Source organism: Podarcis bocagei (genome assembly GCF_964188305.1).
Source record: "Podarcis bocagei genome assembly, chromosome: 15".
NCBI classification, from domain to species: Eukaryota; Metazoa; Chordata; class Lepidosauria; order Squamata; family Lacertidae; genus Podarcis; species Podarcis bocagei.
The window spans coordinates 3,137,706-3,160,197 of NC_138141.1; the positions used below are offsets into that span (position 1 = coordinate 3,137,706).

Consider the following 22,492-nt stretch of genomic DNA (forward strand, 5'->3'; position numbering starts at 1 on the left):
TTTTATCACAAGTGCTGTTTTGTTGTTCTTGTTAGCATCAACAGGTACCTGAGACTCAGATATTTTAGACCCATTTCTGGGTGGTGCATTGACTACCCTCTGTCTTTTCAGCACTCACTGGCTGAGAAATTAATTGCATCTTTTTAACTGTATTTTTCTCCCTTGCCCCTTTAACCATTTGGTAATTATCTTTTATAATAATAATAATAGTAAGAAGATCACTTTGCCGCACAATAAATGTACACTTCTTTCTCCATGTACAACACAAAGTCCTCTCACATCTTTTATGGAGGCTGTGCTTCTGCTGTGAATATACCTTAATTCCCTCTTCATGAGAAGATGTTACACTCCCCCAGATAGCCAATTCATTGCTATTAGTGGTGTTGTGTGGGATGCAGTTCTGTGTGTGGCAAGGGCCTTTGTTGACTGTAGCTTGTAATAGCCGTGGTAAAGGTAAAGGGACCCCTGACCATTAGGTCCAGTCGTGGACGACTCTGGGGTTGCAGCACTCATCTCGCTTTACTGGCCGAGGAGCCGGCGTACAGCTTCTGGGTCATGTGGCCAGCATGACTAAGTTGCTTCTGGCGAACCAGCGCACGGAAACGCCGTTTACCCTGCCGCCAGAGTGGTACCTATTTATCTATTTGTACTTGATGTGCATTTGAACTGCTAGGTGGGCAGAAGCTGGGACCAAACAACGGGAGCTCACCACGTTGCGGGGATTCAAACTGCCGACCTTCCGATCAGCAAGCCTTAGGCTCTGTGGTTTAGACCACAGTGCCACCCACGTCCCTTAATATCTGTGGTAGCAGAGAGCAATAAGAATACCTGGGCAAGGAAGCACTTCTGTTGTTAGATGAGTGGAAGTTCTGATCTGGAGTTCTTGAAGGCAGGATATGGCAGGAAGAAAACCTTGCATTAAGTAAGTTTATCAAATGTGTCAGGCCACAGTTACCTCTCCAGCTCCCCAAATTAGCTCATCTACATGAGATGCTGAAGAAGGTGTCTTATTCTCACAAATTTGATAAATGGTGGAAAATTGTTTTTGAACAAGAATATTGATTGTGTGAATAATTGTGCTTCACGGGTTGCACAACCATCTACATGAGATGGCAGCAGATAACAGCAAATTTGTTCAGTCCATGTGCATCAAAGAGCCTCAGCAACGTGCCAGGCATTAGGACTGCATACAAACCATACATTTATAAAGCATGTTTCCTCTCTTTACCCCAAAAAAGAATAATGGGTATCATGTTTGTTAAGGGTCCTTGGGTTTACAGCTCTGTGAAGGGGAAACTCCAGTTTCCAGGACTCTGGGGGAGGGGTGGATACCATGGGCATAGCAGCAGCTTTATAATTATAATTATAATTATTTGATCAGAAATGTCAGAATCATAGACTTGTGGAATAGTAATGTTGGAAGGGACCACGAGGGTCATCTCGTCCAACCCCCTGCAGTGCAGGAATCTTTTTGCCCAAAGTGGGACTTGAACCCACAACCCCGAGATTAAGAAATATCCCCAAAAGGTAATGCCATGATTTTAAAACGCATTTCCGCTGATCAGGTTGTTGGGGTGGAGGTTGTTGCAGAATGGCTTGGAATTGATGAAAGTGGGCTGAACTATCCAAGCCTTTCCAGAGGCTTTTACCTGTCCGGCCCCTTGGTTAGAAGACTCACAGGCTTCTGCAGGCAGGATCTGATTCTCAGCCAAGGGGAGTTGGCAGCACCCCAGTAAAACTAACAGCCGCTCTGATTTATGCAGGCTGGATTGCTGAGTGGTGGTGCTCAGCCTTTCTGTGCAGAAGCCTGCTATGCACTTCACCTCCAAAGTCCCCCTGATGCAATGGAGGCTGAAGGATTACCAGTGCTGGCACCATTTAGCCTTTCTGCGTTGTAAATGAGAGGAAAGTACATGGAAAAATCCTCTTTGTACTTTTAGGATAGATGCTGCTGCACCTCTTTAATGTGGATTTTTGTTGTCATTGCTTTTATTGGGGTTTTATATCTTTCTTTTTTCTCTTTCTTTCTTTCCTTTCCTTTCCTTTTCTTGCATTTACACCCCACCTTTCCACCAAAGAGCTCAAGGTGCTCCACCTTCTCCATTTTATCCTCACAACACCCCTGCTAGGTAGGTTAGGTTAAGATACTTTGACTGGCCCAAGGTCACCCAGTGAATTTCATGGCTGAATCAGGTTTGAACCTGGTTCTCCCAGGTCCTAGCCTAACGCTCTAAGCACTGCACTGTACTGGCTCATTCTCACTTCTGTACCAACCTAATATTGAAAACACACCAAGAAACTGACTGCATTTGAGGAGAGCACCTCCTCCTCATGTCAGTGTTTTAAATACCCCATCCTGAGCTATGGTGTCGTAATACTGTTTTGAGTAAGACACGGCTTCATTGCATATCTGGACTTCATGTCTGGCAAAATACTCTGCTGAGGATTCATGTCTCTAGTGACTACAAACTGGCTGTTTGGTTGTGGGCTCCTGTTTTCAGGGTCTGTGTGTCCATACCTGCCACCAAAGGTCTGTAGTTCAAAGCTTGAGTAACTGTTTTGCATGCAGAATGTCCTAGGTTCAGTTTTTGGCATCTCCAGGTAGGAGTGGGAAAAACCTCTCTGGGAAACCTCTGTTAGTCAGTGTTGACAATACTGCTCAACTTGGTATAAGGTAGCTTTCTATGTTCCTAAAGGCTACTGCTAAATATCCATACTCTCCCGTGGTAGTGTCCCTGCTTACAACAACCTGTGTTGGGTCATTCTTCTGTGCTATGATTATCCCCAGCTGGGATAGCTTTGCTGTGAACTGCCCTATCATAGAAAACAAGGAATGAAAAAGTCCAGATGGAAGCCAGAGTCTTGCTGCTTTTTACTGGAAACACTGTAAGATATGCCATCCCAAATGCCAGTTGTTGCAGCCGCTTGGGCAGATAGGCAGGAGCTTGGCTGCTCTGCAGTTGCCCTGTTATGCCCGAAAGGCTGCTTCTATTATGCAAGTCCATGCACACACACACACACACACACGTGTGTGTGTGTGAGAGAGAGAGAGAGAGAGAGAGAGAGAGAGAGAGAGAGAGAGAGACTTGTGCAAGCACACATGGTTGTGGAGCAGGGGGGGGATGGTGCTGTGGGTGGAGAGAAGGAAGGGATAAATTCCATGATCAGTCAGGTGGATCTGGAAGTTTCTTTAACCATTGCTGGAAAGGGAGGGACCGGTGGGTGGGGGAATCTCACATGAACAGGCATGAGAGATAAAAAGGAGGAGGCAGAGGCAGCTAGAATCAAATTGGCAGGGCCTGTGGTCTTATCTGAGGCTAAGGATGCATGCTTCAGAAAGATTACATTTTAAAGGGACCCTGCTTTGGATGGAGAGGTGTAGAGCTGCCTGGGCTCCAGGCCCCTCATGAAGGCTCTTGTTTGTTGCTCTCTGGGTTGCATCTGTCTGGAGGAGGGCAGCTGGCCAAGTCTTCTGCATCTCGGGAGGCTTGTCATGGGGGGGAGATCCCTTCTTGTTTGTGAGGGACAACCAGGTTGGGGAGCTGGTGCTTGGGGCAAGACTCCCTGCTAGAGGAGATTATTTTGGACACATTTCTGGAGCAGGCCATTCTGTTCAACTGATGTCCGGAGGGACAAAAACTCGGACAATGTGGGAATCCTGCTGAATTGGATTTGGGTGAGGTGAGCTTGGCAGAGGAGAAGACCAGGGTTGCTTGTTTTGTACCAGTCTCTACCAAGCCAAAGTGAATTGCCAGAGTGGCCAGATGGTCCAGTAGCCTCTGCTCATCCTCCTGCCATCAGAAACCAGAAGAATTCAGGGCTTCACACTGGCTTACCTATATCCCATGTGCATTAAAAAGGAAATATCCAGTAGGTCTTATGTCTCAGACATCAAATTTTAATATACTTGTTTGAGGTAATTTCTTCCATGGTTTCCTTGTGTTTATAAGCTTTTGTTTTGTGTTGGTTGGTTGGACGACATAAACAAATCTAGATTTTTTATTTTGCTCTGAACTCCAGTTTCTGCTTTAGTAAATTTTGCCCATGGCAAGATTGGAGGATAAGGCTATCAATGGCTCCTAGACATGACACAGTCAGAGGTAGTAATGTTTCCGAATGCCAGTTGCTAGGAAGTCCAGAAGGGGAGAGGGCTCTTGAGGGTTTCCCACAGGCATATTGGTGGGTCACTGTGTGAGAACAGGATAGACTAGATGGCCTGATCCAGAAGGCTGCCTCCCTCCCTCCCTCCCGGGGTGCTCTTTGTTTTGGACTTTACGTCCACTTGTGGAATCTGCTCTTGCTGCACTGTTTTCTCAGTGTGGAATTATTCTGTTTATGAATTGGTATGGAGCAAGGGAGGACAGAACAAAGCACAGCCCTGCAACCCATTGTGAAACAGTGAGTTGGTAAGACTGCTACTGCTGGGTAGTCTTTGTTGTAGGGTGCTGTAACAGTCAGTAACATGGCATTCCTGGGAGAGTTTCCTACCTTACTTTAAACTCATGGACAGCTGGCCGGAGAAAGAACCCAAACCATGTAAGTATTTCAGAGTCTGGGGGTAATTCCAGACTGTTGCTATTTTGGGGGTAGGAAATTCCAATCCTGCAATTTTCTCTGGCATAACCAATCTGCTTTCTTCAGAATTAGATATCATGCAATAAGGAAAGTAAGAGGAAAATGCACTGGAAAGTGTGGGAAAACTATTGCTTGATGTAATACACCATTTGCAAAGTTGTATCACCTCGTCCTAGACTGTGCAAACAAATCAAGATGAATGCTCAATAAACTGTTTGTCTGGTTCTGTTTTTTCTGTGTTTCTTGCTACAGGTCCCAGTTAATGGATTCTGACATGGATTATGAAAGGCCAAACGTAGAAACTATCAAGTGTGTTGTGGTTGGGGACAACGCAGTGGGCAAGACCAGGCTTATTTGTGCCCGTGCTTGTAATGCCACACTGACTCAGTACCAGCTTCTTGCCACCCATGTGCCCACAGTCTGGGCCATTGACCAATATCGTGTTTGCCAGGAGGTGAGTGGTATCTTTGTCAATGGATAAATCACCTAGGAAATCTCACTGGTGGAAAATCAATCCCTGGGCTTATAAGTGACACAAGCAACTGCTTTATACTGAGTCAGACCAACAATTCACCTAGCCCAGTATTGTCTACAGTGACTGGCCGTGGCTCTCCAGGGTTTCTCCCAACCCCCTAGAGATGCCAGGGATGGAACATTGAATCTTCTGCATGCAAAGCAGATGTTCTACCATTGAACCACGACCCTTTCCCACCTCCTCACTTTAATCTGGTTAATCCTGGGTTTGAGGAGAATCAGATTCCCTCCAGTGATCAACAGTAATTCTGGGCAAAACATTTTCCCCTGTTCTGTTTTTCTGTGAGGAAGTTTCCTTTTTGAAAATAATAATAATAATAATAATAATAATAATAATAATAATAATAATGAATTGACTCAAGTAATTAATACAGTGCTAATCAAATTGGGCAGCTTCAAAGTTGAGCCCCCCCCCCACAATTTCTGTCCATACAGAGCTTGTGTGTATATATAATAAACAGAAATGGATAGCTCATTTTTGATATGCTAAAATTAGTAAGCCTTCGTTTTTTCCATCTGAAATTTAAACAATGTAAGGGAAGGGCATGTGATTGAATAGCTGTGTCCATACTGTGAGAGTGCAAGCCTACTTAGAAGTAAGTCTCATTGCTTTTAGTAGGCTTACTCCCAGGTAAGTGAATGTAGTATTGCAGCCTAAATTAGGTATATTAAATTTATTTTGCCCTAATCAAATCTTCCATTCAGATACTTCTGATGGGTGGAGTGGGGGAAGCTTTTGAGATTGTGCTCCCAATCAAATTAAATAATTGAAAAGATTTCTGGGGAGGGGGGTGAAATGTGGAGAGAAAAATATCCAGCCTTTTCCTGAAATCCTGCATCACTGCTTATCAGACTGAAAAGCTACTGGACATTGCAGTCCTCCTAGTCCTTTCTATTCATTTGAAGTATGTAATCTTTTTGCCTTCTCTCAGGTATTGGAGCGCTCTCGAGATGTGGTAGATGATGTTAGTGTGTCCTTGAGGCTTTGGGATACCTTTGGAGACCATCACAAGGACAGGCGCTTTGCTTATGGAAGGTCAATATTGATTATCTGGTGCAGTGCTAATGATGAACCTGGAGCAGACATTCAGTTTTGGCTTAGACGCTCACTGGGTGGTCACGTGCAAGCAAACATGTCTCAGTCTGGTCTATCTTGCAGGATGGTTGTGTCCTGCAAAGGAGCCAGTTTCGCCCCTCCTGGTGTCCTTCATGGGACCCGCTATACGGTTGTCTTTCATTGCTGTGAGAAAAGCTTTGTGCTTCTTGTGGTGAGACAAAACCTGCTCCCACCTCTCACTTATGCTTTAAAGACCTGGCAATCACTGACAGACTCCTTCAGGGTGGAGATGGGATATGTAATGTGCAAGGGAAACAAAAGGGGAAGCCAGGCCTGATCTCTGACCTGATGGATATGTAAAGTGAGCAACAAGATGCTTGAAATCCATTACACAAAATTAAAACAATAATCTAAACAAGTGAAACTCAAACCTAATCCATCAACAGGAACACCAGTGCTAAGGAGTAGAGAGCTCAGCCAAGGTAATAGTCTCAACTCTAAAAGGTAAAGGTAAAGGTACCCCTTTAGTCTCAACTCTACTTAGAGATAAAAAGAATTATAATCACACAAAGGCCTTCAGAGCAAATGTCAAGTGGCCTTTGCAAAGTGTTGCAAGTTAGAAATGACAGAGCAGACTGAACCTCCCTAGGAAAAGAGTTCCCATGGATTTGGTGCAAATTTTAAAAAGGCCCTGTCTCAAGAAAACACACCGTGTATTCCAAGCAGTTAGGGAACCTGGAATAGAATGTTGGAGGAAGATCTTAATATGAGGCTAGATTGATATAGCAGGTGATTTCATATTATACTCCACTGGTGGGGAGGGGAATGTCCTAGCAATATACCAGCCCTTCCTCAAAATACGCACTATGTGTTGATATGTAGTAGCAGGCATCTCAGATGGAACAAGTGGAAGATGGGTGGTTACCGAGCCTAAAATATACATAAAAGCCCACTCTTAGGGTTTTACCGTCATGGAGAATTTAACCAAGAAATGAAACTCAAGTGGGGGCTATGCAAATAGGACCAGGAACATTTTTCAGTGACTCCAACCAAGTTATCTGGGACAGAGTAAATGCTATTTTATCTGAGACAACCCCTTGCCATAAACACGGGGGGCTGTTGGGACAGGAAGCAGCTTTAGCCTTTGCCCCAATGTTCTCCCCAGGTTCCTCCCTTAATTTGCTGATACTTAAATTAATGCTTGCCACACACTCCTATGAGAACAAATAGAATTCTCCATTGGGGGGGCAATGTACCACTATGGTGGTAGTGGTAACAATGAGTACAGGGTACACATAAACCCATTACAAACACACACACACACACGGACAAACACTTGCAAGGACAGCACTGGATTGGCACCAAACCTTGGGGAAAGTTGGGGTGTGCATTGCACCTGGAGGGACTGGGTGTCATCCTGCAGGGTGCATGCTTGCACCAAGAGGTGCTGACTAATGTAAAGAGAGGGCTTGCAGAGACCAAAGTGATAACTAACTCTTGCCTCCTCTCTGTCCACAGATCTGACGTTGTAGTATTATGCTTCTCCATTGCTAATCCCAACTCCTTACACCATGTGAAGACCATGTGGTACCCAGAGATCAAGCACTTCTGCCCCCGAGCTCCTGTCATCCTTGTAGGCTGCCAGCTTGACCTTCGCTATGCTGACCTGGAAGCAGTAAATCGAGCTAGGCGACCTTTAGCCAGGTACAAAATAACCCAAGGATGGCTTTGGTGGGCTGGGGAAACTAAACTGTGGTTGGGCACCACAGGTGCCACATTTCATAGACGACAGGACTGGGAGTTTGTGGCATTCCCGGGCTAGAACACAAAGACTCATTCACTTGCCTATGGCACAATGTCAGGTCTGTCCTCCAGTGCTACACTGTTAACTGCTCCCTGGCTCAGTAACATGGAAGACAAAGGCGGGGGTGCTAGATTTAGATTTGACTTGTGGCATCATTGTCAGAAAGGTTGGCCATCGCTAGTGAGGCCATGGAAGCTGGTCCTTTAGGCCAAATGGGATCCTGTCCCACCAACTTCAGCCAGCCAGGCTGCCTTCTTACTTAGTCTAGGGGGTGACACTGCTTGTCAGTTCCTCCTCCTCAGTCTTGTTGTTGCACTTGTAGAGCACAGCAGGGAAGAGGGTGGGGACAAAACTAGAATTGGTTCCATCTGCCATTGGCTTCCCTGTATTCTGCCCTAACAGTCCCAATGGACACCAGTGACCACTGTAGTTAAGCAGAACAAGCAAATTGAATAATGGTCCTTGGTTGAAGGAGAAAGGCAATATGTGCAGGGATTTAGTGTGTATCGAACCTTCTAGTGTACAAGTCTTCAGCTTCTGCAGGTTCCTGCTCCATCTACATTGTGGGCAGGGACAATTGGGCAACTAGTGCAGACTGTTCCCTGGATGGCCCCACACCTGTGTTGTTGTTTTTTAATAATACTTCTCATGCTTCCAATTTAGCTCTGGTACCAGGCAGAAAGCTCCCTTGGCTAGGGCCATGGGACACATTCTGAGAGTATGGAGAGTAGAAAACAAACTGCAAAAGTAAGAGAGGAAAGGCAGTAGAGGCAAAGGCAGGTACAGCCAGATCCACGCCTGATAGTTTTCTCCTTGTGAATTGCCACTTTTCTAGTTGCCTTGGATTGCTGAGCAGATGTAAAACTAGTTTTCCCCTTCCTGGTTTTTTCCTCTCTCTCTCTCCAGACCGATCAAACCAAATGAAATTCTCCCCCCAGAGAAGGGGCGAGAGGTGGCCAAAGAGCTGGGGATCCCTTATTATGAGACCAGCGTAGTAGCCCAATTTGGCATTAAGGATGTCTTTGACAATGCCATCCGAGCTGCCCTCATCTCCCGCCGGCATCTCCAGTTCTGGAAGTCTCACCTGCGTAATGTCCAGAGGCCATTGCTCCAGGCCCCTTTCTTGCCCCCCAAGCCACCCCCACCCATCATCATTGTTCCTGACCCTCCTTCCAACAATGAGGAGCGTCCAGCCAACCTGCTGGAGGACCCCTTGTGTGCGGATGTCATCCTGGTGTTGCAAGAGAGAATCAAAATCTACGCGCATAAGATCTACCTCTCCACCTCCTCCTCTAAGTTCTACGACCTGTTCTTGATGGACCTGAGTGAGGAGAGCCAGCAGGGGATGACAGGAAGCGGCACCGGGGCTGGTGTTGCTGAGCGGACCCTCCATCAAGAGGAGAGGCATCACCACGGCCGGGAATTCCTCCTGAGAGCTGCTAGTTTTGATATCTGTGAGAGTGCTGAGGAAGCTGGCTCTGGCCAGCAAAAACCGTGCCTTAGAGCCTCCACCAGCGATGGGATATTGCGGGGCAAGAACTATGGGGAACGAGGGCTAAAACGGGGGCGGATCCTCTCCTCTTGGAGCCGTGCCTTTGTCAGCATCCAGGAGGAGATGGCAGATGACCCCATGACATACAAGCCCCGACTTATGGTGGTGGTGAAGATGGACCCTTCCATCCAACTGGGGCCCTTCAGGGCTGTGCTCAAATATCTGTACACAGGAGAGCTGGACGAGAACGAAAGGGACCTGATGCACATTGCCCACATTGCTGAGCTGCTAGAAGTCTTTGACCTCAGGATGATGGTGGCCAACATCCTGAACAATGAGGCATTCATGAACCAGGAGATCACCAAAGCCTTCCACGTCAGGAGAACCAACCGGGTTAAGGAGTGTCTGGCCAAGGGGACTTTTTCCGGTACGCTCTAGAGCACTGGGTAGCCTTGTGGGACATGGCTATTGGGACCAATGTCGTTTGATTTCCAGGATGCGGGGGGCTCAGATGAATTTGGGTAATGAGCTAAAGTAACAGGGTGGGACAGGACATTGTTCTCACCCTGACTTAAGTGTTGCATCGGAAGTCCGTTAGGAGCCACCTTTGTTAGGAAGAATGAATTAGTAGAATTTCTGACTGCACTACTTCAAATGTTTCTGAATGTCCAAGTTGGGTTTTTTTTAGTATTCTTCCATGTAATCAAACTCCTTGCATGTGGTAAATAGTATGTCAGAAAGAAGATGGTTCGCATTTTGAATAGCATTAGCTTTTTCTAAGCTCACCCATCTAAATGAATCCTACTTAATAGAAAAAAACATTGGGAAAATGACTAGGGGAAACCCAATATAAATAATAATAAAATTATTATTCATATTTTTAAAATTATTATTACATTATTATTAGGTCTTTCTTCTCTTTTTTGAATAAACACGATCTCTTTTTTGTTTTTGGGCTGGAGAGCAGATACACACACACTTTAAAGTGGTGATGTCTAGAACAAGCTTTGGCACTTGGTTCTGCTGAATATATGAGCTGGCCCTCATATAGCTCTTCTGAATAAATACGAAGGCTGCTTTTGCCACCAGATGGTTGTCTGTTCCATTACTCAGGGCTTCTTGCTGTTTCCTGCGCAGGAGCCAATTTAATTGTATTGTTGCTTGCCAGTCATAGTGCAGAAAATTCTGTTGCATTGTCCAGTTTCCTGCTATTCCCCTGTCACCCATATAGTTCTGTTGCTATGAAGGCCTGGGGTTGTTACTGGTGCTATTATTTGGGGCTACAATCACTAACATTCAATGAAATTTCCCTTCTGATTAATCCTGTAAATCAGGGGTGGGGGACCAATAGTCCTCCAGACGCTCTTGAGCTCCAACTCTCACCAGCATGACCAGTAATAATGGATTAGGGGAGCTGTAGTTCATCAACATCTGGAGGGCCACATGTTCCTCGCCTCTGCTGTAGAATAAACACAAAGGCCAGGAGAATTCATTCCCTCCTGTCCTGACCATTTCTGGATTATGTGAAATATCATCATTATCCTATGCCTCACCCAGTTCCTGTTTGTGGGATGCCTGAATTGCCTTTTTAAGCCTTAGAAGCCTTTGCATCATATTTACAGAGCAATTCTCAACATGTTTACTCAAATATCTCATTATTGTTTCATGTGATAACTTCCTAGTAAATGTGTTTAGGATTGTGCTGTTGGTTTTGGCTAGCTTTGGCACAACTTGCTAGCCATTGAGGTTGCAGATGAGCTTTGCTGCATAGCTAAATTAGTGCATGATATGGAAATTTTTTTGAATGTTAGTGATTGTAGCCACAAATAATAGCTCCCAGAAAAAGATCAAATAGATATAGAAACCCAAAACTCACAGCTCAAAGCTAATCTGCACAATTACTTTGTAGATGGGGGAAATTGCTGTAGGTGACTTTATTCCTTCAGTATTTTTTTTTTTTTTTGGGGGGGGGGATATGTTCTTGTGGAAGTGACATCTTCTAGCCCTTAGCATCTCATTAGTTTTTTCTGAGTTTTATACGGTGCTAGTCCTATTCAGAGTAGATCCATTGAAGTTAATGGCCACAGTGATCCATGCAACAGTCATCTCCAGGCTTGACTACTGTAACTCGCTCTACGCGGGGCTGCCCTTGAAGCTGTCCCAGAAACTCCAGCGGGTACAGAATGCTGCAGCGAGGCTCCTCACAGGGTCTCTACCATGGGAGCATATTCATCCAGTGCTTTTCAAGCTGCACTGGCTCCCGGTGGAGTACAGGGTCAGATTTAAGGTGCTGCTTTTGACCTTTAAAGCCCTTCACGGCCTAGGACCCTCGTACCTACGGGACCGCCTCGCCTGGTATGCCCCACGGAGAGCCTCAAGGTCCGTAAATAACAACACCCTAGTGGTCCCAGGCCCTAAGGAAGTTAGATTGGCTTCAACCAGAGCCAGGGCCTTTTCAGCACTGGCCCCAACTTGGTGGAACGCTCTGTCTCATGAGACCAGGGCCCTGCAGGATCTGATCTCTTTCCGCAGGGCCTGTAAGACAGAGTTGTTCCGCCTGGCCTTTGGATTGGAGCCAATTTGATTCCCTCCGCCCCCTTTTTCTTTTTTCTTTTCCTTCTCCTACAATGAGGCTCCATTTTAATATTTTAATGTTCCATTATTTTAATGTTGTATTTTATTTTTGTTTTTAAGTTGTAATCACTCATCTTGTTTTTATTATTGCTTGTAAGCCGCTCTGAGCCCGGCCTTGGCTGGGGAGGGCGGGGTATAAATAAAAATTTATTATTATTATTATTAAGACTAGCTTAGGTTGGGCCTACTCTGAGTAGAACTCACGTTGGCTACAACTCCCTGTTACTCTGTGGTGGTAAAGCACAGTCCATGAACATAAAAACATTTGCTTATGTTTCTTTACTTGTTTGCAGATGTCACCTTTATGCTGGATGATGGTGCTATCAGTGCCCACAAGCCCTTGCTAATCTCCAGTTGTGACTGGATGGCTGCTATGTTTGGGGGTCCATTTGTGGAGAGCTCAACCCAAGAGGTGAGGCCACCGTGAGCATGAAAAGCTCCAGACTGAATTATCATCTCTTTAGTTTTTCAACTTAGACATAGCTCCAACTAATACTTGGACCCCATTTCATACTGTGTGCAACTTCAGTTTTTTGTCCACACTACACCAGAGCAGAACTTTTGATGAGCAAATGTTTTCATTTCTTTCAGCTGCTGAGCTAAGATCCCTGGGGTTTGGGAGGGAGTAGAGTGCCTGCTTTTTGCTTTTTACACAGTACTCTCAGCATCCAGACTCAAGGGAAGAAAAGGGGAGATGGGAGGGAAGGGTTTTAGGGCAAGTGCCATTATGTGGGGCTTGGAGGGGAAGATCCTATATGTTTTATACAGTAATAAGGGATGGACTGGGGGCAGTGCTCAGATTATAGGGTATCCGGCTCCCTGACCTTTTGTGGTTTTTAGAAGGCTTTGGGGACACAGTTTGGCTAAAAAGAGTCAAGACTTATAGTTTTTACTGAGGGCCTCCTACCTTTTCTCCCACAATTTGAGCTCGCTTCAAGCATAGGGGTATTGTATTGAAAGCCAACCCTATGATGAAGTGGCCATTTCAAGCAATAGATTTTAGGTGCCAGTAAAGGTGGCAGAGTGGGAGACAGCCAGGACCCACCAAGAAGTTCTTTTATACAAGCTCTATGGAAATAAATGGAAGCTATGCAGATTATGTCCCATTTTAATGAGTGAGGAGGAGAAATACTGCTTGAATTTTCCAACTTCAGAAAGAAAATGTCCTTGGCCAGCACTGTGGTCAGCACTTTGGAAAGGTCCTTTCCCTTCTGAAACCCTTGCAAACGGCAGACAAAAGACCCAATCTGTGCAAGACTACCTATTTTATGTCAACCTTGGAACAACATACAAAGGGACTTTTAGGACCCTGATTTGCCTATTGCATTTTCATATGGCAAATTCACACCCATTTACAAGAATACATAAATTTTGTAACCTGGGAATGGTGGTGCCCATGTATCTTTTTCACCAGGATGTAAACATTGTAAACCAGATGCAGAGAGAGAGCTAGTACCTTACTAGGTATGCTGATGTGTGCGAAAAATATGCAACTTCCTGATGCCCTGCTGTATATTATTGAGGAAGTAAAATGATCACAAACTCTGCAGTTTCAATGGCTTGTCCCTCTTGGGGCCCAAACAAAAGATGTGGTAGGAACTGACTGTGGCTGCTTTCAGAGTGATGTGAGTGTCTTCTGGACAGGCTCCACTCTGGCCTAAAAGTATAAGAAGATCCTGCAGAGAAGAGATGAGGAATCTGTAGCTCTCTAGATGTTGTTGGACTCAAAATTCTATCAGCTGCAGTCAGCATTGCCAGTGGGCTGGTATGATGGGAGTTGTAGTCCAGGTTCCCTATCTCTATTGTGAAAGCAACAACAATCCATCCCAGTGAGTAGGGGGGAAACCCAGTAGCCTATTCTCAGGGCAAGCTTTTATAGGGCTCAAGCAATATCACATGATCCACTCTAGTCTATAGCTGTTAAGAGAGTTTTGTGCTAGGCTGCCTGAACTCTCTATAATTCCCCTCATTAGCCAGAGCAAACGAGGTGGTACACAGGCTGGACTCCCTGCCCTCAGCCATTGGGTTGAATAAAAGGGTAAATAGAAGTGAAGAGTTGTTGTATGACGAAGGATGAGAACAACTATGCAGTTTTTCTGTATCTCAGTATGTTGTGAATTTAACCCCTCTTGTGTGCCTGTTCTTGCTCTTACAGGTGGTTTTACCTTACACCAGCAAGAGTTGCATGAGGGCCGTGCTGGAGTACCTGTACACGGGGCAGTTTTCTTCCACATCAGACCTTGATTACATGAAGCTTATCATCCTTGCCAACCGCCTGTGTCTGCCACACCTAGTTGCACTGACAGGTAATACTGGGGAGCTGCAGGCACAGTTCTGACTTCATCGCTGTGATCAGGCACAAATGAAGGAGCTTATGCCTTCTGCTTAACAGCATGAAAGTACTGTGCTTTGATCCTTCTCCTCACCTTTTGGAGTGACGTTAGCTTAGGAAGGGGTGATGTCGTTAGGTGTCATTGTATGAGATGGAGAACCTTCACTGAAGGCACTGGTGGGATTATAGGGTTTGAGGCAAGCCATATAGTTTTCAGTGTTCAAAGCAGGCTTACTTAGAGATAGACAACAAGGGTGTGACTTTCTGGCTGACCCATTGCTTGTCTTGGTCTGGCCGGCAGGTGGCACACTGTGCCCCTCTTCTGTCCTCTCTCAGGCCCCAGAATGAGGAGAGGCTGAGCTGGCAGAATGAACTGTTCTGCTTGAGAGAGGAGGTGGCGTATCACATTTGTGAATGCTCCATAGTTTAAAAAGTTTCCTTTTTAAACAAAAGTAGAGTGGACTGACCTAGAACCTCTCCCCTTGATTGAGAAGCTTGATTTTTACTTGCAAGGTTTAAAAGAAATACAAAAACATTTTAAAAAATGGCAGGCCCTACCTGACCCTGAAGGGGTCTGTGTCTTATTCAGTGGAGTGGTGGGCTGCAGGTGCTGAGCTCTGATGATGTTGTTGTGGAGCGTGTCAAGGGTGAGTCCAAACCCACTTAGCATTTATTGACATACTGTGGCACCAAATACATAAGCAATTCACTGCTGTCCACAAGATTGCTTTCCTCTGGAGTTGCCTGTTTTATTTTATGTAGAAAAAAAATTGCATGTAGCAAAGCAGGCCCATGTGCCTGTTAGAACAGGATTCAGTTTTGTCTCAACAAATGCAAAGTGAATATGGATTTCTTTTCAAACTGGGTAATTTAAAAACAAACAAACAAACTCCACAGCAATAATCCCACAGCTGTGTTAGAAAACTTAGAATCCTGTTTCTTCCTTGCTTAAAAACTGAAAGAAAAAGATTGGTCTTTACCTATTCTGCCCTATTAGTCAGGAGGCCGCACTGATGCACTCTGACCTTATTGTACGTGTGTGTTTTTACAGAACAGTTCACGGTGTCTGGTCTGATGGAAGCAACTCAGATGTTAGTGGATATTGATGGTGATGTCCTTGTGTTCCTGGAGCTGGCTCAGGTATAATAAACGACTTGGTCATAGTGAATCCGTAGTGATCCCTTGAGGTCAGTCACATTGAACTCTGAGACTTGCTTCCCAGTCAACTTGTACAGCAGTTGGCTCAAGAGGCCAAATCTGGCAGGTTGCTACCAGGGACTCACCTGTCAGTTACACATCACATGACTGACAGGTGGGCAAGGTACACCCCCAGCCCCCTGCTCACCTGCTTCAAAGAGTGTTTGCTCTTTGCAGCAGTTCAGCTTTTCCTTTAAGCAAGAGGGTAGGAGCAGCAGTGGCAGGTGTGGGAATCCCCCCACGCACCCACCTCCCACTAAGGAAAGAAGTGAGATCAACTGATGAGAAGGGATTAAATTCCACTGCCTGGGCTGTGTGATCCTGTTCTCTGTTGGGAACAGGGCACACAGCCAATGCAAGATTAAATCCTGCCCTTCTGCCCATCGGCTGACGTTACCAGTGGTAGGTGTGTTTTGGGGGAAATGTCCTTGTGGGTCAAGCTGGACCCTCTGGGTAGCCCCATTCATTTCCTTAGCAGTACTGGCTAAATTACCCTGTGGTGTTGTGCTGTGACTCATGTCAATATCTTATTTTCCCCCTCCCACAGTTCCATGGTGCCTACCAGCTAGCCGACTGGTGCCTCCATCATATCTGCACCAACTACAACAACATCTGCCGCAAATTTCCTCGAGAGATGAAAGCAATGTCAGCAGGTCAGCATTTAAGAATTATGAGTTGTACATTGCCTTGGGTGTCCATGAAGAAAAGCAACAAATAAGATTTTTATAGCCGTTCCTTAAACATGCACAAGAGTATCAGTTTCAGCTTAGAGCCAATTTGTAACCCTTGTAATCTCAGCAAAACCCTTAAAAATGGTTTAGAACACATGAGGCCTGTTCCCATCCCACTCCTAGTAGGATTCGTCACTGCAGTTGCTGATCCTCAGGGTTGGCTCCTGTCTGCAACTCTCTTCCACTGAAAGCTGTTCTAACCCTTTCAGGTCAATGGCTGATGCCATCTAGTTTTGCTGCAAATAAATTGCACATTGACAGTTCAGAGCTTTGCAAACCATCCACGTTTCCAGATTGCTTTCCCCACAAACTTCAGCTGCATGTTTGCAATTCTGACTTTTCTTTTTTAACTGTAATAGCAGGCTTCTAAAGTTCCTTCCTTCCTCCCATTGCAGAGAACCAGGACTATTTTGAGAAGCATCGGTGGCCCCCAGTTTGGTACCTGAAGGAGGAGGACCACTATCAGAGGGCCAGGAAGGAGCGTGAGAAGGAAGACTACCTCCATCAGAAACGGCAGCCTAAGAGGAGATGGCTCTTCTGGAATGCCTCCTCTCCCGCCCAGTCACCTTCCTCATCAGCAGCCACAGCTTCATCTTCATCTTCCTCCTCTTCCTCTGCTGTGGTCTGAGAGATGCACTGCCCCTACATACACACACACACACTCCTCTGTCTCTCGTGAGAGAAGGGCCACCCTGACCAACATCTGGCTTGACAGGCTTAGAGAGGACACCACCAGCTAAAACCCTCAGTGGAGAAAACAAGCATGAATGTCCCTGGGAGGTTAGCAAGAACCTGTGCAGGTGGAGCTCAGGGTCTGGAGCATCCTACATCTTCACCCAGAGCTCTCTCCATAGGGTCCCAGTCCTTGCCTCGGCCAGCGTTGGCGCACAGCCATTGGAGGTTGCCCGGGTGGAATGGCAGGCAAGCCAGATTTCTTTAGAAGGGGGCTCACTCATCTAACAGGACACACCTCATGTTTACAGGAATGCAAGAGGTTTACTTTGAAAATCTGCTAGAAGGAAAATGCAGCAGTTCTTCATTGATTTAATGAGGGTTCCCACACCTTTGCAAAAAAGAAATAATTGGGTGCCTCACACTGTCCGCCCCTCTGCACCATGTCATTTCAAGCTGCTGAAGACAGGCGCTGTGCCCCAGAATTTTTTTTCTGGGCTTCTTTTCATGACAAGGTGATCATTTTTCTGTTGCACGTCCACCCCTGGGGCCTAGCTCTAGGATGTTTGCTAGCAGCAAGGCACAGATCCTGGGAGCATCAAAGAGCTGTGGACCCTCCTCATGAGAGGCAGGCCCTGCTAGAGGAGGCATAGGCCAACAGATGCTTCAGTTCTGCACTGAGACTGAATTGCAGCAGGAAAAAAGTCCTAGAACACAGAACATGCCTGCTGTGGCTGGAAAGATGCTGTTTTCTTTCTTTCATTGCTTGCACACTACAAGTTACCAGGTTGGCTAGCCCAATGAGAGCAAGTTAAGAAAGTTGGCGAGGGAGTCTCTTCCATCCTGGCCTGTGCTGGCCATGATGTTTGGGAATGTGCTGCTTCTGAAAGAATTGGAAACTCTAGCAGTTGATACTGTTTTTAATGAAGCAAACCAATACACCAACTTGGATTTTAGTGTGCAAGGTTGTGTTGTAATAAATGGTATTTTGAAAAGATGCTTGTGGCCTCCGCCTCTGATTTGGAGTGAAGGATCATGCTCCTTTCTGGGAAACCTCTGGTGGTGTGAAAGTGGGTGGAGCGATCTATGTAAATTCTATCATTGTACAGTAGTCTGGTCCTCAGTCCAGGCAGGGAAGAGGCATGACCAAAATTCAAGGACATTCCAGCTGGGTGAAAACTTTCGAGGAGGGTGTGTGTCTGGGGGCAGACCCAAGGGACGGTTGGAAAGCCAAACTTGGCCCCGAGGTCCCGTCCTACCCCCAAAAGTAGACAAAGAACTAGCTGAATAGTATGGGCTCTACTGATTCACGACCAAAACTGTTACAAACTCCTGACAGTTGACAAGCTTTATTTAAATTGTAAAAGGAAGTTTGAAAATATTCCATATCACTGATTCACCATAGAGAATCCTGCTTTTCTCCCATGCTATCCCAAGCAGTCTCCCACCTAGGTCTGGCTCAGCCCCACTAACCCTGGTTGCTGCCTTCAAAGTGTCACCTGAGACCCAAGCCTAGGCGTACATGAAACCTACCTTGAGAATATGTGCACAGACTGCAAGGCAATGTATACCATTTTTAAAAATCGTTTAATTGCTTTGTACAACTCCAGTCCGGACACTTTACATAGCTTCATAAACAAGGAAAAAAGCTTCTGCCTTCAAATAAGTTGTTTTTGACTTTCAACAGTAAGAAATGGCAAGGCAAAGCACTAAAAGTTATTTTATATATTCACATATCAAACTTGGCTTTTTCAATCTGTAGTATCAAAAGAATAAAATCACTAAAAACAGAACACCTGAATACAAAGACATTAATATACCATATCTAGAAATAAATACAAGCTTCAAGTATTTTTTGCCAAACAGGCTACATAATTTATCAAGCATATTCTGCTTCTTCCACTAACCCATAGGTAAGTATGGCATAGTGTTGCATTTGGAACAGCTAAACCCAGGTCAAAGGACTCACCTGTTCATTAAAGCTTAACCAGTCTCTGTCTCTCTGCCTTACCCAAGTTGGGTGGATAAGATGGGTCACCCACGTGCACATTCTTGAGCTGCTGGAAGCATGCCAGTTTCCAGTCTGTGCATGCTTAAGCCACACTCAGCAACGTAGCTATATACCAAACACTTCCAAATGCTTCTGCAATGATGTCCCTTCTTCCCCTTAATACACGTTTCTCCAAAACAGTGCTATGTGCAAAAGAACCATAGCACACTTCTGCATAGACGCTTTCTGCATATTTGCCACAATTCACTCCTTCCCATCAGCTTCTGCAGTCAGGTAGTTCGAACAGGCCAAGGGACTATGCTAATCCCACTTACCTAAGAACAGGTGGCATTAAATGCAGTAGGATCTACAGTACTCAAGAGTATTTTTCCTTAGCCGTTTGTCCAAAAATATGGAGGCACTGCACACAGAAATCTCAGCAGCAAGAGAGCATTCAACAAGATAAGCTACCTTGTCTTTAAGTGTCTGTACAGCACTTGGAAAAAGCATTAAACAATACTCAAAGCCAGCAGCATGTCCTTGTGCAAGCAAATTCCATCAGCATGATGTACAAAGGTATTTTTGCTTGATGGTCAAAGTTCTACTATACAGGAGCGGGGAGGGAAGAATCTCATTCCACTTTTTGCACATCTATTTTGTTTACCGCCTGCTTGTAATAAAACCTCAAAGTAGTTTACAAAATGTATAGGGACAATCTTTAATCATGTGCCTCTTCTGTCATCTGGCCCAAAATTAAAAAGCAGCTGACATTTCAGTCTTTTGTTGTAGGGAAGGTTCTCAGATTCTATCATTTCTGTTCTTCCTTTTTCCTGTACCCCAACCATTCCAGTCTGTGACACCCTCTTTGAGACTTGGAAACCTGGAACAAAATACTGCTGAAAGAGATCTAGCACCTAGAGTGCTGTAACAATCAATCCCTCTGCCCAGGAAACTGAGAACTGCAGCTCTAACAACTCTCAGCACCCTTATAGTTCCCAGGATTCTTTTGGGGAAGCTATGACTGTTTAAAGTGTATAACACTGCAGAAGGAGCCAGTCACCATACCTTCATAGTAACTGGCACAGATCATTACTGGGCCATTTTGGACCAATTAAGAGTTAATGCATAACTAGTTCCTTCCTTCCTTCCAGAAGCAAGTAAGTTCATTTTGCACACACACACACAGCTCAAAACAATAACCTGCAAAAAGCAGGTTAGGCAGAGGTTACAACACTAATACACCACACTGGCTCTCCAGTGCGTCAAGATAGCAAGGCACAGTGAGAGAACGGAAAACCAAAAAAATGAGGTATCATAGTGTTCAACGTACTATAAAAAACAGACATCGACTTACAGCTACTCAATATCTAGTTTTCCTTCATGGTAACACATACAGGGTTCTGCCTTATTCATAACTTTCTACAGCTTGAAGCAGGTGAGGATGAAAAAGCAGACGGGCAGAGCCCACAGGAACAGAATCAACATCCTGGTCTGGGGAGAACCTGTTGCTTTCCAGATGTGGTTGGTGGACTCCAGCTGCCATCAGCCCTAGCCAGCATGGCCAATGATCAGGGATTCTGGGAATTATAGTCCAACACCACCTGGAGGTCAAAGGTGCCCCTCCCCTTTTCTAAATAGTTGTTCACGTGTGAGTGGACAGACTATGGCATGTTGACTCATGAAGTATAATACATTTTATTAGTTAATAGCCACAGGCCTTGGCAAACCTCACATCCATTCATGCCACAAATCAATAATTTACAAAAGAAAACTCTGTGGCAGCATTCACAAATAAAAACCACAGTCATTGTATTTACTGCACACATAACTTGTTCAAAATCATTAACAAAACACGTGCCTGATTTTCCCAGCAGCTGTGACCAATAATGCCACATCAATAATGCAGCACTTGATTATCTCATTATAGCTGTTAATAGATAGGCAGTTTTGTGGTGTGCAAATCTGGATAAAGTTTAATAGCTTCCCTCCACCCACCCGCAAGGGAAGTTGTGGGGTCCACCTGATAGAGGTGAGCACTGGGAGATTGAGAATATTTGAAACCCTGGGTTTTTGCATGGCTGGAATGCTTCCTTTTATAGGTAAGACAAGTTGTGTCCACTTTTTCTCTCGGGCCCTGCCCATCACTAGAAAGTGACTCCCAGGTTAGCCATGAAGGCATGCAGCCCATGGACTGAAAAAGGCTCCCTGCGCTACTCTGAGATTCCAGCTGGACAATGAGCTGCAAAGGTGTAGCACCCAGTGCAGGTGACTGCAAGAATGACCACAGGAGGAACTTCAGGTCCAGGAAAGCAACCTGTCCTCCTAACGTAAAAAAACAACAACAAAAAACAGCCACACAAATGTTTGACACACAACAAACATTTAAAAAGTATAAATACATTAACAATTTACCTAAAAATGCTTCACACCTTGTACAGGACTGCGTCTGCACAAAGGCACTATTTAACACAAACCATTGTTACATAGTAAACTGGAGGCAGAAAAATCATTTGATACCAAACAAAAGAGGTTCCTGGATACCTCCAAAGTGTATAAAAAACAATGGCTTCTAAAAAGACTAGCTCGCCTTATTGGTAAGGCTGAGTGCAGGTTGTGATTCCTATGGACTTCCAGGAAAGTCTTGAACTAAAGTACTGGTTACAGAATCCAATTTCCTGAGGCTTTCAAGAACGTTTCTTCTTCTTGCAGTTGCAGAAAGCTGCTTGAATGTGGAGCCAGAAGTGGTGGTCTCAGAAGCCACAGGGATTGCTAAACAAGGCCCCATCTGCACTGTACATTTAAAGCAGTATCATACCACTTTGAAGAGTCATGGCTTCCCCTAAGAATCCTGGGAACTGTAGTTTGCTAAGGGTGCTATTCCCCTCACAAAGATACAATTCCTGGGAACAGAGAATGATTGTTAAACTACTCTGAGTACTGTAGCTGTGAGCAGAATAGGGATCACCTAAGCATCCTCAACAAACTATAGTTCCCAGGATTCTGTGTGGGAAGTCATGGCTGATTGAAATGGTATGATACAGTTTTAAATGTATAGTGCAGATGAGGCACTGATGCAATGTGTTGAGGGGACCTAAGGTTCTATTCAACTAGGTCCTAAACCCATTGAAATTAATGAATCTCAGTTTGCCATACCCATTAATTTCAATAGGTCTTCTCTAAGTGGGACGAGCAATGGATATCACCTATAGATTATTGTCCTCTCCCATGAGTAGCAAAACCAACTTTCTGGGGGGAAGCAGAATAACTCTGCATAAGCTTCAGTGTACTGCAGCCCACTTCATCAGATGAACCACGAATTATAGTCCACAGAGCCGTAAGCTATAACATTTGTTAGCTTTTAATGCACCACAAGACACATTTTTGCTGCAACAGCTACGCCTTTGGAAAATGTTTGTGGAAGTACTCAATCTGCATAACAGAAATGAGAATTCTGTGCCCAGAAAAGCTGGATTC

The 22,492-nt window shown here is 45.1% G+C and overlaps 1 protein-coding gene across 6 annotated transcripts in view; it reads left to right on the top strand.

Moving 5' to 3' along the window:
* RHOBTB2 (Rho related BTB domain containing 2) overlaps window positions 1–18,025 on the top strand; it is a 41,538-nt gene extending 23,513 nt beyond the window's left edge. For all 6 annotated transcript variants that reach the window (XM_081171421.1, XM_081171423.1, XM_081171422.1 and 3 more), the window contains 9 exons: window positions 4,828–5,029; window positions 6,042–6,145; window positions 7,685–7,870; window positions 8,877–9,889; window positions 12,390–12,508; window positions 14,252–14,402; window positions 15,480–15,568; window positions 16,173–16,278; window positions 16,752–18,025. In XM_081171421.1, coding sequence (XP_081027547.1) covers window positions 4,828–5,029; window positions 6,042–6,145; window positions 7,685–7,870; window positions 8,877–9,889; window positions 12,390–12,508; window positions 14,252–14,402; window positions 15,480–15,568; window positions 16,173–16,278; window positions 16,752–16,984 — 2,203 coding nt within the window. In that variant the 3' untranslated portion in view covers window positions 16,985–18,025. The remainder of the gene's footprint in view (window positions 1–4,827; window positions 5,030–6,041; window positions 6,146–7,684; window positions 7,871–8,876; window positions 9,890–12,389; window positions 12,509–14,251; window positions 14,403–15,479; window positions 15,569–16,172; window positions 16,279–16,751) is intronic.
* The last annotated feature ends 4,467 nt before the right edge of the window (window positions 18,026–22,492 follow it).